We start from the raw sequence: 17,141 nt of genomic DNA on the forward strand, positions 1-17,141 counted from the left end.
TTCGGTTTTTGCATTTTTTGTATAAAAGGTTTTAATAAGAACCATTCATGTAGAGAGTACATTCCTTGTTAAAGCAAATAATCCAGGATGAATGAAAAGGATTGGAAAAAAGAGAGTGTAAGAGATTTATAAATATGTATCTATAGATTTTCTGTGTGTGGTGTCATAATTTTTCTCCTAAGTTTTATTTTTTGATTTACATAATTGACTTTTAGAAAACCATTGTTTTTAAATTCTAAATGAAAAAGAAAGAAAAGAAAAGAGAAGTGGGAAGTGAGAAAAGTCAAATTTCCTAAAATAGATTCAAGGAAACGCTGACGTTTTTCATGTAAAATTTGCGAGCTTGTCCCTTCTGCTCCTTCTGTAAAAGAATATTGAAAAAGAAAATTAATTATTGTTGATTCTCTTAATGTTGTAGATTTCACAATTTACTTCCCCCTCCATTATCTCTGCACATTTTCAATAAATTTCTTTTTCTTTCTGTTCACAGTAATTGAACGAGTTTTATCATCGGATGAAAAACCCTGGGATATAGTGAAACAGATGGGGAAAGAATCCCTGCGGCAAATGGAGTTAATGCGATTCTATTTGCAGCAAACTAAAGATCCTCATGGAACTAATTTAGCACTTTTTGTTGGCAATTTACCTACTAATTTATCAGAGCGTAACTACGAAAATTTGTTAAACAATTTTTTAGGTAGAGAAAACAAATTTTCTTCAATAGGCCCTATTTATTATGAATACGGATCCTTAGTGATAGTTTATGAAGACACAACCACAGCTGTTCGTTCTTTATTCAGGCTTCGAGAGTGTGTCTTAGAAGACAAGCAATTACTTGGTAAGTTTCTTTTCATCCTCATTCATATTCCGTGCTACATTTTATTTTTCAGTTAATTTCAATGCTGGATCAACCAGCGTTTTTGAAGAGATCAATGAAATTGGTAAAAACATCATAAATGGTTGTCTTGAAGACAATAGCCATCCAGATGACAGATGGTACAGACCAGAGTAAAGAAGAAAAAATGTGTTTTGTTCCAATTAATTATGAGAATAACGTAAGCATAGCTTAGTAGTTCATGCACTATTAAGCGTTTATAACAGAGAATCATTATTAAATGGCTCAGTACCACCACCAGAGTTGAATATCAAGTGTAACGGTACAAATTTTCATACCAACATTTTCAATAGGAAACGAAGATTCCATTAGAATTTGAAAATTCAACTCAATCATGAGAAATTATTGTAATCTGTTTTCATCGACACAAACTTCCTGCTCCCAAATAGATCAAACCTGTTTGAGTCAAATTGGATACTAGATTAGTTCAATGTATTTTACGGTAAGATAATTCTCTTCAAAATGATTTATCATTCTGAACAAATTGAGGAGCACCATAACGAAAGGAAAAAGGAAACTTTTTGAAATTGACTTCTACGGATCATGTGCATGTGCAAAATTTTCCATCTGAAAATTTCTGAGCAGAATTTCATGATCTGGTAAACATGAGATCAACTGAGTTTTCCTTTGTAATTAAATGATGAATTTGTTAATTAATAAACTTTTCTCATTCTTTTTCTAGTTATGCTTATGCCCACCATCGAACCCAATATGATCCCTCCTGGTGTGCAACCACTACTAGTGTTCGTCAACATTAAGTCTGGTGGATGCCAAGGACTGGAACTTATTTCTAGCTTTAGAAAACTTCTCAATCCATATCAAGTATTTGATTTAGATAATGGCGGTCCTTTGCCAGGGTAAGTTCCAAATTTTGCTCTTCAATAGTTGTTAGTAAAAATGCAAGAGTTCCGTTGACGAGGATAACAAGCTTAAACCTGATTTATTTCATTCTTGTTTAATTTTTCCATGGTTTAGAGAGGCAAAAGATTTAAGAAAACTTTGAGTGCATAGTATCTGTAAAAGAGATAAATGTTAGGAAATTTCCTCTGTATAGGTGGTGCGAGGCGCATAGGGTGTATAGGCAATGAGATGATGCCTTTCTTGCACATTCTCCACCGGAGAGATTTGTTGTCTGGCACAAAAACTGTTTGGTTCTCTTTTGCAGAGAGAATTGTCCTCAAATTAGCTTTCCTCCTCTGTGTCTCAAGAATTTCAGTTTTAGACTGAATTTAACGCTCCATGATCAAAAAATCATCCTTTTGGCTGAATTTACCTAAAGTTTCCATGAATCATGCTTATTCTCAAGCCACAACTTTCAGTAGTCAAAATTCTCCAATTTAACTGGTTTTAACATGGTCATTTTTTACAGCTTGTACGTATTCCGACGAATTGAACATTACAAAATTCTGGTTTGCGGAGGGGATGGCACAATCGGATGGGTTCTGCAATGCCTTGATAATGTTGGTCAGGACTCTCAATGTAACTCCCCTCCTTGTGCAATTGTTCCTCTCGGCACAGGTAAATTCCACCACCTTCTTCTGCCTTTTAAGAATACTGAGTTTACAATGTACAAAACGGAATGGCAATTTGAATCTCTACTCACTGAATCATTAATAAGTGGATCATATATCATCTGACTTTTTCTAATGTTGAAAAATTTGGTAGTTAAAAGAAAAATTAGAAGTACGATGAACAGTGATGAGAAACTGTTTCAAATTCGCCATGATACCCGGTACAATCTTAAAAAAAAAATTCCTCCCTGCGCTGCCCGGTTATTCATCAGGGTGTCTGCAAGTCCGAGATTTCCGGAGAGTCCAAATATAGTACATATTTTTTAAGGGCGGTCCGGAAGCACTGAAAAAGTGCGGAATTTCGCTATAAGGTCCGGAATTTTTGTCATTTTTGTCGTAAATCAAGCGAGAAAATCTAATTTTTGAAAATTTTTGAATTTCGTCAATTGGAGGTACTAAAAAAGTACTGAATTTCTCTCATGGGGAGGTACTGAATTTCTTGGGAATGTACTGGAAAAGTACTGTAAAAGTACTGATTTTTGGCCAGCCTGTTTTAGTAGACACCCTGTTCGCATAATTTCCAGTCGAGCATTGAAATGAAGGCTTGCCTGTCTGTGTACTATATTCTATGCTACAGAAAGGTATTTTAAAGAGGAGAATATTCAGGTATCATGTATGAGCAGCGCTGAAAGTTTACAAAAAAAATAATCTCTGCAATCATTTCCTCAATTGGCCACTCAGCACCCTCATTTCGGTTTTTTTGGCAATCTTGAAACTTAAATGATGCACTATGTTATATCGTATTTTTTACTGTAGCAACTTTTGCAGATCTTTAATCTACTGCCATGAAAGAAAACAATAATAATGGAAAAGAATCCATGAGATTTTTTCGTTTGCTATGCAGTGGAAAAATAAACTTCATCTTTAGGTTCATGTGACCATCGTTATCTAAAATTACTTGCAATTATTATTAATATTATTCTTTTAAAGGTAATGATCTAGCAAGAGTTCTGCGATGGGGCTCTGGCTACAAAGCAGGTGAAGATCCGCTGAATTTGCTGAAAGATGTCATTGAGGCCGAAGAAATTAAACTGGACAGATGGACAGTGGTTTTTCATTCTGATGATGATAAGCCTCAGCCTCAAGTTCCAAATCCTGCCGTTGTTCCTAGTAAGTCTTTGATTATTTCATTTTTTAATGTTTAGATCCTTGTTTTACTATTTATTGGTGCCCTCATTTTTCAGTTGTCAGATGTATGCACCTTAAAAGCTCAAACGAAGCTTTAAAAGTACCCAACACAGAATTACAATTGCTTCTGATTTCTGAAAGTAATCGAAGACTAAGAAACAACAAAACAACTGTTGAGAATTTGCACCCAGTGGTCTATTAGTATCAAACAATTTGCGAACATTAAAAATCAAAAGAGATGGGCTTCTTGTGGTATGAGTTTAGAAATTCCAAAAGATTACCTAATTTTTGTGAATAAGTACCTGGTGTCACGTTAGGTAAAAATGAAGTGAAAAGTACATTGAGAAATATTTTTAAGCTAGAGGCCAAAAATCATTTTCGCATTCTGAAAAAGTTTCTTCATCTGTTTGTCCTGAAGGTTCTACCAGTGAGGATAATTCTCAGATGTATGTCATGAACAACTATTTTGGAATTGGGTTGGACGCGGATTTATGCCTAGACTTCCACAATGCTAGGGAGGAAAATCCAGACAAGTTTAATAGCAGGTATGTAGCTTTGTACAATTTTTATCTGTTTTTAGTATTCTTTTAGTTGCTTCCTGTCACAAAAAAAATACTGATAAAATCGTAAACTCAATCGAGTGAGAGAGAAAAAAAAAAAATAAAAACCTTTTTTCAAGACAAATTATTAATGATAATTATCATAATAAAGTCAGAATTACTTCTTACAAATCAAATAAAACTCATTTGCAATCGATTTGAATTGCAATTCACAAAATCTACTATTCATTGAATGATAAGCACCAAACGGAAAAACAGAAAAGAATAAGGTAAAAAACTGTGAGTCATAAAACTGATACCATGTTCCTTAGTTTCACTGTCGAAATGTGATTTAAAAAAAGCTGCATAAAGAAACGTACATAAATATAAGATGTGAAAGATAAAATGAATAGATTCATTTTTGCTCTTAGAAATCAAATTTTAGAGTCCATGGTCGGATTGTTGCAGGAAGTGATGATGATTTTTAGCATATTATCAAACTAACTAAATGAACAAGTAGGGTATGTGAGTGAAAGAGCTACACAGAACAAAAAGCTGAAGAGTACATAGCTACAGCTACAAAGTCGGCATTTTGTTCAAATTGACCGTAGAAAAGAAAGAACCATGATATTGCATAATTTTATGCATTTTCATGAATAAACCTAATAAAAAACCCTGATAAGAATCTAACAAGATTCTAAAATTCTCATTTATTGCCACAAATTGTTCAAATTCGTTTTGTCTCCTTGCAGATTGCACAATAAGACTGTGTACGTACGAATGGGTTTAAAGAAGATGGTCGGGCACAAATGCAAAGACTTGCATCGAGAGGTTCGACTGGAAGTTGACGGAAAAGTAATCGAACTGCCACAGCTCGAAGGCCTTATAATTCTCAACATTTTAAGTTGGGGCTCGGGTGCTAACCCTTGGGGACCAGACAAAGAAGAACGCTTCACAACTCCAAATCACTGGGATGGAGTCCTCGAAGTTGTTGGAGTCACTGGTGTTGTTCATTTAGGACAAATTCAGTCTGGCATTCGAGGAGCCACTCGTATCGCTCAGGTATTTTTTCAGTTCTTTTCATAATTTGCAAAGATTTACCAAATTCTGCCGTTACTCTCAATAACACATTCAGGGTTTCTACTGCCGGGAAAAGTCAGGGAATGGAATTTTGAGATGAGACCAGGAAAAACCCAGGAAATTTGACGTTTACTCCTGAATTTTTGCTTTTTCAAGTGGAAAGTTTATCTTTTGGAACATTTTTAAGCCCAATATTTTTTGAGTAAGCTTGTGTGGTTGTGAAATTAGACAAGAAATTTAAAAGTCAGAGATAGTCTTTTTGAGTTGACGGCTATCAGAACCTCAGGAGAGTGATTTTGTTACATTTCTGTGATGAATGAATTGTAAAGAGGTATTTTATGCAATTAATCAGGAAAAATACAGGAAATTTGAAAGTCGACTCAAAGTTGAAGCCCTGTATATTTGACCCAAAATATTTGAGCTGCAATTTTTTGTTATTAGGGCTTTTTCTTTCTGAGATACGTCAAAATATAAAATATTCTGGCTCTCAAGAACTGCCGCTCATCTATTTCACATTTTAATAGATATTTTCAACCTTTTTTAAATTAAATGTTTATCCAAAACATATGACATTGACTTTATATTCAACATGAATTTTTCAATTTTCTATTTTCAGGGAGGTCACATAAAAATTATTTTCAATTCTCTATTGCCTGTGCAAGTGGATGGTGAACCATGGGTTGCCAGTCCTGGTTACGTTGTTGTCTTGAAATCGGCCCTCAAGGTAAGCATTAGACACATTACCAGAACAAACCATATCATGTTTACCGTTCTGTAATAAGTATGTTCGTTATTTTTTTCTATTCGTAACATCTTTTTGCTTGATTAATTAATTTTGAAAATTCTAAGTTCGTTAGGTCCTTCTTTTTTGGGTCATCGCAAATCGAAATCTAAAATATTCACTCATTTTTTCATTCTCTTGAAGTTAATCTTTAACTATCCATCTTTTTCACTTTTGATTCATATCCTTTTGCTGTTTGAAGTTTACTAACTCAAAGCCTTAGTCCTCGAATTCAACCAAAAAGAGGCAAAGAAAGATAAAATTGAAATTTTAATGATGTGGAGTTAAAAAACCAAGTCATTTTTAGCTAATAGGCTCTGCATCAATCTTTATTTTCCTTGAGTGACAAACATTTATGATGGCACTGTGATCCCCATACTCTTCTCTCGAATTACATCCTACTCTCAAAGTATGCTGTTATTTTTTGTTTCATCCATTTAAGTACCAATTGACATTGAATGATGTAATACTCCCCATAACGTCAATTAAATTTATTTACCGGAAATTAAGTTTTAAAATTAGGGGTTTGCAACCATATTTCCACTTCCTGAACCTCTTATCGTGAAAGTAAATAACTCTTCATGTATTTATCCTCTAAATTTTTCCGTCAAATTTTGGGTCTCCTTTGGTCTTAAGATTTTGCTCCTCCTTTCTTCATACTGCATGAATAAGTTACATCTCTGCGGAATTCTAAAATTTCTGATAACTATGCAACAGCAGTTAACTCACTTTACATAAAGCTAAAATTTTACTGTTGTGAGAATAAGATCACAAAAATATGTCTTTAACTCTTTGATATTGTGGTGATGAAGCCTCAAGGTAAATGTATTACTTGGATGATCCCAAGAATTTTTTTTCAAAAGTGAAAAACTAATTAAATAGGTATCATCTTGCTGTGCTGTTTTTAAATTTGACTGCATGCATTCATTGTTTCTTTTTTTCTGTCTCTCTCTCTCTCTAGTGTCTTCATTTATTTGAAATATGAATTTATGTTGAATAAAATGTGGTGTACTTAAATTGTTGAAATGAATGTCATTTAATGTCTTGATTCAGCTCTTCTGTCTATCAGAATGTCTTTAGTTTTTGATTATGGTTTTTATCACTTTTTGCCAAGTGAATCTAAAATTTTATCTTTCCAATTTACATCTCGCCTTCCTTCACCCGTCTTATCTCACCATTAACTCAAAATTTGGTTGAATCTCTGTCTGCTTTTCATGTGAAGGTTTGTTTCTTTTTCTTTTCTCAAAGCAAAAGGTAAAATCTCAGGGAGATTTTTGTGTCTTTATTTTATAAAAGGCAATAGTACATTTGTAGAAGGATCGCAAACACTTAGTGTGGCCGCAGACAAAAGTAAAGTCTTGTATCGAGCTCTGCTCTTGATGCTGAAATGAATTTTTCAATGATTTATACAACGAGATCAAAATGATTCTCTATCTGTCAAAATTTAAAAATACTTTAGGCTAATCGGTCAAATTTTTGTTAATCTCTCAGGCAACGATGCTGAAGAAATCTAAAATGAAGCGTCGTAACACTGAGCCGAGCATACCTCCTGTTACGCAGGCGCCAAGTGATGGTGAAAATTCATTACATCTCTTTTTCATTTCACTTACTTAACTGTTCACTATAAGAATACTTTTCGTTTGTTTTCATGTAGTTTAGATCTATTATTTCGTTTCATTTTCTTTTCTTTTTTTCTTCAAAATTAGGATTGCAAGCAAACTTTGTTTTGCATCACCTCTTGCTTCAAATAGAGTTCCTCACACACATGTATCCATTCCTGTCTCAACTTTACTTTTCAAAAATTTGAAAAATCTTTTGAGGGTTTCAGGCTCATTAAATTTCCTGAAAACTCAAATTCATGTCTGGAATGTCTCGATGTGCTCCACACTTTGACAAAAGAAGTCACATTTTACTATTCCTGGGAGGATTGTGTCTCGATTGCGTTGTTTTAGCATTCTTTATTTTCGTAGCATTTGTTTATAGGAGAACCATTACAAACAATTTTCTGAAATTTCTAGTGATTTTTCTACACCTTTGTCTTAAAAAACTGAGAAGTTTCCAGACTAATTTGTGCAATGTTACTTCCATAAAAAATAAGATTTTCGTAGAAATATTGAAACAGAGCAGACGAGATGCATTCCTTTAAGGAGGAGACAATGGTATTTGCCTCAGGGCACAACATTGGGGTTTAAAAAATTATTATAATGAATGGAACTTGCATTCTGTTAATAAACAAAATACAGTGGTGTGTTGATTTTTAAACACTGAGTTGTTTTCTAGGACAAATATTCTGTATGTATCTACTCAAGTGTTCACTTTTTTAAGATTGAAAGAATTTCCCTCATCAAAGTCATTACCTTCAATGACTATTCTGATTATTAGTTCACCAGGGCGGTTCCTGGACACGCAAAAGTTTGCTAACCCTAGATTATATGGGTGATGACCTTTGTAAAGCAAGAGAAAAAAAAATAGGTCATCAGTTTTTAAATCTGCAGCAGCGTCTATGTAACTAGCTGCCACCAAAAATTTACGGGCATGGGTCTCGGCCCATGTGGCCCTCCTTAAATCCGGCCCCGCTTTAGAAAACCAGTTCGTATTTTTCCATTTTATTTTTGAAGTCCTCACTTAGAGGACTCTTTAAAAATAATAACTAGTAGCTGTAGACTGCATGCGATTTTGTTTTCTCATCTTTCATCGAAGTTCCCTTGAGGAGCAAAACTTCAAGTATTTTTGCCACCATCAGGTTTGCTTTCTAACGTTATTTCAGTTTTTGGTCCTTTCATCTGGAAGTCATTTCATTCATGTACAAGATTCTCACACGATTTCTTATCATCATAATATGCGAGATTAAATCTTAGACAAGTGATGAAATGAAAAATTGTTTGTAGTGGAAGTACAGAGACAGAGTGCCCTTCCAACGGTGCCCCTACCAACAAATGAGATATCTCAGTTCTTCGTATTGAGAATTTTTGGAGGGATCTTTCTGGATCCTTTTGCCTTTTACCTCCCTCCCTTAGTTTTGTTCAGGATTAACCCGCTCTCTCCTTCTAGGAATAATATTGAATATGTCAAACCCAGCACTCGCACTAGCATGGCTCTATCACGGCTTTTTATTACAGCTGTTGACCGTTCCTTATTATACTCTGAGGAAGGAAGGTCATATGCATACACCCCAGCATGGTTGCCAATCAACATACGCACCTACTTTCTAAAGTAGGCATTAAAATTGCCCCAAAATTACTTTAAAGACGTCTCTTCAAATATTTTTAGAAAATCTTTAATGAAGGTGGTATAATTCAAAGTTATCTTAGAATTCAAAATTCAGGCTTATCATTTTTTGCTATAAATTTACATAGCCGGAGATTGCCCTTTTAATGCTTGAGATCGTTTTGAAAGTTCTAAACAATTGTGGTAGCTATACAGAACAACATAACTATCTATAGAGAGAATATTCTGTAGCAATTTTGTGAAAGTATTGCTGGGAATAAATTTGGTGTATTTCATTGAAATTGTTGCCACAATATTGCCGCAAGAGGACCCCTCTTCGCAGAGAAAATTTGCCTAAATCTTAAAATATTTTCATGTCCATACCGAGGAAGGCTCTTTCAAAGGCTGAGCCGCATAGGCGGTGGGAATATTTGCTGCCACTTATCTTCCTTCTAAGTACATTAGTACAACATCTAAATAAATGTATATCTTGAAAATCTTGTCTCTTCATTGGTACAAATATATTCCTTCATCACTCGACTCATGAACGAATGCACATTCCTTGAGTTTGGCGAAAGATTCTTTTTCTGAACACAATATTTGGTAGATTCAACCGGAGGTTGTATTTACTTCTGTAAGTTTTCCATCGATATTAATTTATTGTATTAATGCACTGACACTGTTTCAAAGCCCCATGATAGTTGAATGTCTTGTTTTAAGAAATGTCTAATTAAAGGATAAAAAAAATTCAACCACAAATTACAGAAAATTCTCGGCAAGTGAATTATGTGTTGACACATGTTATTTAGCTCCCCACAAGAGCTCTGCAGCCAGAAACATTAGACTTTTTGGGCTTTTAAGGGTTCAGAATGAACCTTTTCAAACTTTAAAGTTGGATACTTTTTGAAACAAACAAAATTTGCGCTCTTTGTGGTTGACTACATGTGTGGTCGTATAATGATTTTGGATGAGGAAGAAATATTATAATTAAATTCAACTAGTTTGGTATTTTTTGGGGAGGTAATATTTAACTAACATGCAGGAACCATGTAGTTGACATTTTTACTTTCAACGTCCTTCATCTCTGTGAAGCTGATTTTTTTAAAAAAAAACTTACCGCCTTTTCCCTAGGTTCCAAAAATATTGAACTGGCTTCATTAAATCATTTACAATGGTAACATTCACTGGTTCATTAATCTTGTGACATTTCAACCGTGTTTCAGGCAACAATGCTTAAGAAAACCAAAGGCACAAAAGAAAAACGACGGACTGGCAGCTCGAACGCTCAATCTCCCGGAGCACCTCCAGCTAACGTTCAACTGTCAGATACTTCTTCTAATGATAACTCATTACTATGAAAATAAATAAAAAGTGGCTTACTGGATCTCATTATAAGATTTGTTACTAATGTTTGTTTTTACTTAAAAATGCAACCCACAAGTTCATACCTTATTTCAGTGATACCAATCAAGCATTGAAGCATCCTGAAGCAAACGGTGCAAAATCTGTTTTGGTGATCACCCCCACAAAGCTAGTATTCTTATCTAATCTGGGGCTCATCAGCAAAACCGACTTTGCCCCCTTTGCTCTAAGATTCCTTAATTTGGCTTAGGTATCTTTGTTTTCCCTTTTTAAATATTGTACTTTAAAGTTTTCAAACTTGCCATACTTATCATACCCTGTTCAGCACGGGAAGAACCCCCTTTAGTGCCGATTAAATTTCAAGGTGCATTTAATTATTTATTACTTTTCTATTTTTTAATTTTTCTCCTTTTTCCATCTCTGTTCTTTCTTTTTTAATCAACAAACAATTATTTTTGTTCAATTTAATTTGTTTTAAATATGTTGATATTTGTTCAAAAGTAACATGAGTATTAAGCTGTTTTGAGGAAGATGTAAAATTAGATTATCAGATACCAAATTTGTTATTCTTTATCGAGTAGACAAATTAAGTGATTTCATCTAGACTAATTGTTAATTATTTATAATTTTTAACCGCGCTCTAAAGTTCATTACTCTTTTTTTCCTTTCTCTAATTTTTTTGTTTCATTTTGGGAAACATAATTTTATCGTTACGATCCATAATTTTGTTACTAAGAATTCGATTCCTTATCAATACCAATATTTCGTCACTCTTCCGACAGAAGGGCGTAACTTTCTCTCCTCTTGAACCCCTCAAATCATGGTGATATACGCACAACAGGACTCATCTCACAATGTAGTTAAGTCCCTTTGCCGGCAGAGTCACGAGTTTCCTCATATTTTGTCAGCAAATTCATGTACGTCGTTTAAAACTAATTCACCAGTATTGGCCTCAGAAATACTGCCTATTGACCTGTAAATTTAACCAAGATTCAAGTTGTTTTCATGGATGAAGATCGTTTTCATGATTTGTATTTATGCAACTTCTTAAATGTGTATTTTTAGGTAATTAATGAGGCATTCATCTTGGGGCTGTGTACCAGCTTGTAAATATCACTGGTTGAAGTCTGGATCTAGTTTTAAAATGTTACAAAATTATTGAAAGATAGTTTAAGTATCTGGTCATCTTTGTGGATTGCCAAGGTGTATATTTTGTGACCACAAAACAACCAAGGATTAAAAAAAGAGGGAAAATCAAGGAGGATGTTCCAAACAATAATGAACATTTTATTTGCTTGAGCATTTATTATCTCTCTCTGCCTTTGCAAGTGTGTTTCTTCAAGTACTTTTTTTGTCATGACCCATGAGGATTTACCAATTTACTTGATGATTTATCATTGAACACAAACAAGTGTATAAACATTTTTCATCAATCATAGAGTTTTCTCCAAGAGTGAACATAACTTACATGAGGTGCTGCCACCTACACACCAAATTTAAACTTAAAAATACATTCCAAAGGTCTCTTTGAGTTTATAAACGTATAAAATGAAATGTGCAGATTACTAGCTTTTGATCCAGACTGGTGGACAGCCCTGCAGGATAATTTTTTTGAATAGTGACCTCAAAATAGACTCATTATGATGGTGATTTGGAACATATTTTTTTTTCCACATTTGCCATTACATCTGCTTTTCACTCCCTTAAAAGTCCTTTTATTTTGCGTTGAATTAGGTATTACAAGTGAATCTCATTTTTTCATTTGGACAATTGCCTATGTTTGAGATTGTTTTTTAGTTACGAAGAGTAATAAAAAATGCTATCATCTACTGATGTAATTCTTTAATTTTCGTTTTTGCGGCTTGGCAGTGATTGTAAAAGCAGTGATGATTATTGAGATGAATTTTAGGTTTCGCTAATGATCTTTTTGAGATTACAATTCAGAAGAGTCATGCCACTAACCCACTTCCCAAGGCTTGTGATCCTTTTCTTAGATTATTTCGTCGGTTTTGTATTAAAACCCCCCGCACTACCGATTTGGATCCACCAAGCTGTTTGATACATCTTAAAGAATTATTTGTGTGGCCCCAGCTGTAGTGACAAACATGTCAGTCTGTGCGTCTCAATGACTTTGCACAAAATTTACCATTGATGATGCAAAAAAGAGGTCAAAAGTTAAAATGCATGAGTGTATCAATTGTACTGTCATTCTACCGCTTTTTTAATTGTACTAGTCAGCCTTTATCTTGTGTGCTCGGTATAAACTTCGAATTTTTATTGTTTTTTGTTTTTTTTTAAATCTGACATCAAAATTGTTTTATTCACCAAAACATCATTGTGCGAAGAATATTGTTTCAACAATTCTCGGTGATCAATACGCATACAGTAGTGCAGGAAAGTTAGTTAAGAACTAATTACTCATCAACAAAGCAAACTTGTCCGATATCGCCCGTCAAACTTTGTCTTCTTTTTTTATCGGCATATAAGGGGTGAAAGAAATTTTGGGTCTCACCAATTTTGGTAGTCTAAGGTATAACATTTTGTAACATTTTTACAAGTTGATTCTGATGTATTTTTTCGATTGTTCTTCTCTTTCCAAGCATTCTGTGGACCTGTTGTCACCATTAGTATTGCAAATGAAGACCCCTTGGCACACTCTAGACAATTGCCCAAGAGCTGCTCCCCTGAAAAGGATATTTCTGATATTCTTTTGAGTGTCCAACCTTTTTTCTGCACAGAAAAAATTAGTGCTCTGCAAAATTTCAGTATCTGGAACATCAAAATAGGGTCAATTAAAATGTATTAATTTACCAATCATAGTTGAATGGTAATGGATCATAACAAATCTGAAAAAATGTATTCTTTCTTCCTTGAGTTTTCAATAAAATGTATGAGTCCACTGCATTTAAAATAAAATGCCAGCAAGAATCATTTCGTTATGGAACTATCCACTCCATGAAACAAGTAATATTTTAGGTCCTGTAGGTATCCAAATATTTTATCAGCCCAGTAGAAAAGAATCTCTGCGATTATGAAATGACACAGGTGAAGCTATGCATCAGCAACTTACTGTTCTTGCAGAAGTATACTCTATGAGTCTTAATGTCTCAGTATCAATGGTAAACAGTTAACCTTTATTTGCAAATGCATTACTTCATGAAGCTTGAACTAAATTTTCAAATAATTCGCAGTAAATCTTATTGAGAAATTTCAACCCATTTGTAACATAAATATTTCATGATAAAAGTCCATCAATTCTATCTTTTTTAGAAGATTTTCTGAAACTAGATTTGACTTCGATTAAGTTGTACCTTACAAACTTTAGCAAAGGCTAAAGTGAATCTTCAAGTCACTTAAAAGTGTGCATACTTGTGATCCAAATTTCTAACTAATTAGAATTGTTCTTCATGATTTACGTAAATAGTGCAGACTGAGATATGATAGAGCAGCTTTACACAATAATGAATTATTCTCTACAATAGCATTTATGGAAAAGATAACCGCCCCGAACTTGGGCACATAATTCAAGTAGGTGAAAGAGTAGTCAAATAGAATTGTTGGGTGATTTGGGAGTGTAAATTCTCGACTATTCTCGAGTTGCCCGCAAGTGAGATAAGTAATTTGACAAATAAAATGGCTGGTCTCATGCAACAAATTGCATTTATATATCTGGTGGTTGATTATCTTTTAGTATTAAGTTAACGCTCCTATTCTCTCCAGCATCTATTTCAAAAGAAACTTAAATTGGTTCATGAAAATATGGTAGGACATCAGGAGCGCAGAACTCGGTGATCAAGTTTCAACTGTGCTATGTTCAACATCGGCAGTTGAAACTATCTGCAATGGTTCTCCAAACAATAATTAATTGTGTACAGTTTTTATTTATGAAAATGTTACCGATCAATCCATACACCTTGGTATTTTAGAGGCTTAAGAAATTGTCGCCCATTTTTAAAACTAAAGTTGGGAATGTTCTGTGAAAATTTTCTTGTTAAGAGGTTCCTGTATTATGTTTTATCATTTTGAAGTTTGTAACTTCTTAAAGTTTCTTCTTTTTTTCTGCCTATTTATTTTTTGTCAGCTTGCGTTTTTAAAGCTCTAGCTTTCGTTTTAAATGATGGTGGTCATTATTCCACGTCTGTAGTTGAATTATTTCTTTGTTTAATTTTTACCAATCAGCGCTGTGCATTATTTGAATGCCTTCAGCTCCATTTCAAGTGCTGAGCTTTTCATTGTAAAAAAGAAAAGAGTTCATCAGTGTTAATTTGTTAAACATTTTATAGCTGGGCTGTAAATCCTAAATTTGAAACTGACCATCAAGTCTGATTTAAGGATCCTTGTACAATTATTGATTTTCTTCATTCAGATAAAAAGAAAAAGGAATCCTTGGTGAGTATCAATCTAACTTATTTCATATTAGTCAATTTTAATCAAATTTTAGTAGATAACTTTGTATTTTAAATGAACGTTTGATAAACCACGGAAACTATTACTTGATCTAGTGTACATTGTTTGTAATTACTTATATCTATTCTTTGAATTGTATTTTCTGTTCAATCGATAATGCCAGTATTAAAAAAAAAAATAATAATGCGGCATTTAAGTTAGATATAAACTAAAAATCACTTTCATCTTTTTATATAGACACAAAACAAAATATGGGCACTTAAGGCATGCATTTTTAGGCAGGACTCATCCTGCAATCCTATTCAGCCATTTTATTGTGCGAATTACTTAACTTTTTCCATTAATAACTCAAGAAATGGAGTTTATATTTATCTGTTGAGTACTTACTTTTCTTTCTATCCCCTTCAAAATTTAGGAGTCAGATCCTCCTACTCTTAGCCTATTCCTGAAACAAGTATTATACGGCTCTTGTAAATTTTAACCATGCGAAGAAAGCTTAACCTTTCGTTAAGCTTTATTCTCAGTAATGATATTTGTTGAAGGAAAGCAACGAAATCCAATTATTTGTACATTCAGGTAAAAGTGTTAGTTACTCCAGAGAATGAATTAATTGCAACGAATTCTCATCCTATTTGTCTTGAAGGTCATGTTTTAATCATGACGCATTAGAAAACGATTTTAGATGATGCTGTTTTTACTCAATTGAATTTTAGAGCTGAATTGCAATTGTATGTTCTCCTTCCCGTGAAACTTGTAAAATTAATTATATATGTCTAATTATTAATATTAGATTATATTGTAAAAAAGTTGCAGAAATTATATCATTAATTTCTGATTTCAAAATTTCGGTTGTCTCATTTCTCTCTGTCACCCATGAAAACTAGCCCAGATTATAAGGAAGAAAAAAATAAAATAAAATAATAGTAAGAATAATTTAATTGTCTCCGCAGGACGTTTCATAGGATTTGTCCCAAGTATACAACATTTTTTTTATACTATGATATGGCAATACTTTTACATCATCTGGTCCATAAAAGTCGATCATTAACTATCAATAAAACGAGTTTCGTTTATTAGAAAGATGGGCTATTTTGTAATAGAAAGGAAAACGGCAAATTTTTCATCTATTTCATCCCGTGCTATTCGGAGTGAGTACTTGTAGTTTCATCTCCAGTGGATATATTTTAACAATTTTGCCAGGTTTTTTAAATCACCTAATGTTTTGACTCCCAAATTTCTTCAAATTTTTCTTCCTCCAGAATCAGCTGGACCACATTTTGCAATAAGGAACCACTATTTCTGGCATAACTTTAGAAATAACATGAAACAACATATATGCCATTGGATTCCCTATGCAGAAAGGTGCTTTTGTGGAAGAGCTAGTGATAGTGGCTCCTCATTGCAAAATGTAATCCAGTTTAGACAATGCCTCTAAAAGGAATGAGCCACGTATCAGAACAGGAAACTTTCGGTTCTAATCCCGTGTAAAAATAAAATAAAAAATTAGGACACACAGACAAAATAACAGCAACTAACAGGTCATGAGAAAATGATTTTAAAAAAAAAAATTGTTACGTATGTTGAACTCTTAGATTTTTATCTCTGGAAAAAAATAATCTCTTATAAAAATGCCTCATTGTCATTATCATGTTTTGATTTGAAAGTTGACTCTTATAGACCTTCAAAAAGGAATAAAAACCCAAGCATTGCAAAGTCAATACACCCTGCTAGCAATTTTAAATTTTTAATTTTGTTTTTAAATTTCGTTAAATTAGCCATTCTTAGCCTTTAGCAAAAAATGAAGGGTAATGTCATCCACTGACAATCTCTTCATTCGTATCATCGTATCAAAAAACCTGATGAGAAATCTTCGAAAACTTCATGGATCATTCACTAAAGTAACTATGAACGTTCTTAACAATTTTTGAGCATGCACCCGCATGCCTTATTGGCCAATCAAGAGAACCAGCGGACTCGCGGTGCTTTTTAGACCAGAATCCCAGATGCCTCTTGTTATTTCAAAGTGCGTTATTTCAGCATAATCGGGGAATTTTCAATTTTGAACCCGATATTTTAGTCTAAATAACCCCAGCCAATCTTTTTGGATTTTTGAAAAGAGAAAACCTTCATGTGGTCAAAATTTGACAGGGAGAGCACACACTTAAATACTG

The 17,141-nt window shown here is 33.6% G+C and overlaps 1 protein-coding gene across 3 annotated transcripts in view; it reads left to right on the top strand.

The window, feature by feature from the left end:
- LOC109032100 (diacylglycerol kinase theta) overlaps positions 1-15,813 on the top strand; it is a 72,571-nt gene extending 56,758 nt beyond the window's left edge. For 2 of the 3 annotated variants that reach the window (XM_072300878.1, XM_019044061.2), the window contains exons 10-17: positions 491-838; positions 1,578-1,752; positions 2,265-2,413; positions 3,397-3,576; positions 4,013-4,139; positions 4,886-5,195; positions 5,830-5,937; positions 10,425-15,813. In XM_072300878.1, the coding sequence (XP_072156979.1) occupies positions 491-838; positions 1,578-1,752; positions 2,265-2,413; positions 3,397-3,576; positions 4,013-4,139; positions 4,886-5,195; positions 5,830-5,937; positions 10,425-10,559 (1,532 nt within the window). In that variant the 3' untranslated portion in view covers positions 10,560-15,813. Of the gene's footprint in view, positions 1-490; positions 839-1,577; positions 1,753-2,264; positions 2,414-3,396; positions 3,577-4,012; positions 4,140-4,885; positions 5,196-5,829; positions 5,938-7,485; positions 7,568-10,424 lie in introns of all 3 variants that reach the window. The other variant, XM_019044067.2, reaches the window with a different exon arrangement.
- The last annotated feature ends 1,328 nt before the right edge of the window (positions 15,814-17,141 follow it).

Source organism: Bemisia tabaci, chromosome 5, assembly GCF_918797505.1.
Source record: "Bemisia tabaci chromosome 5, PGI_BMITA_v3".
Taxonomy (NCBI): Eukaryota; Metazoa; Arthropoda; class Insecta; order Hemiptera; family Aleyrodidae; genus Bemisia; species Bemisia tabaci.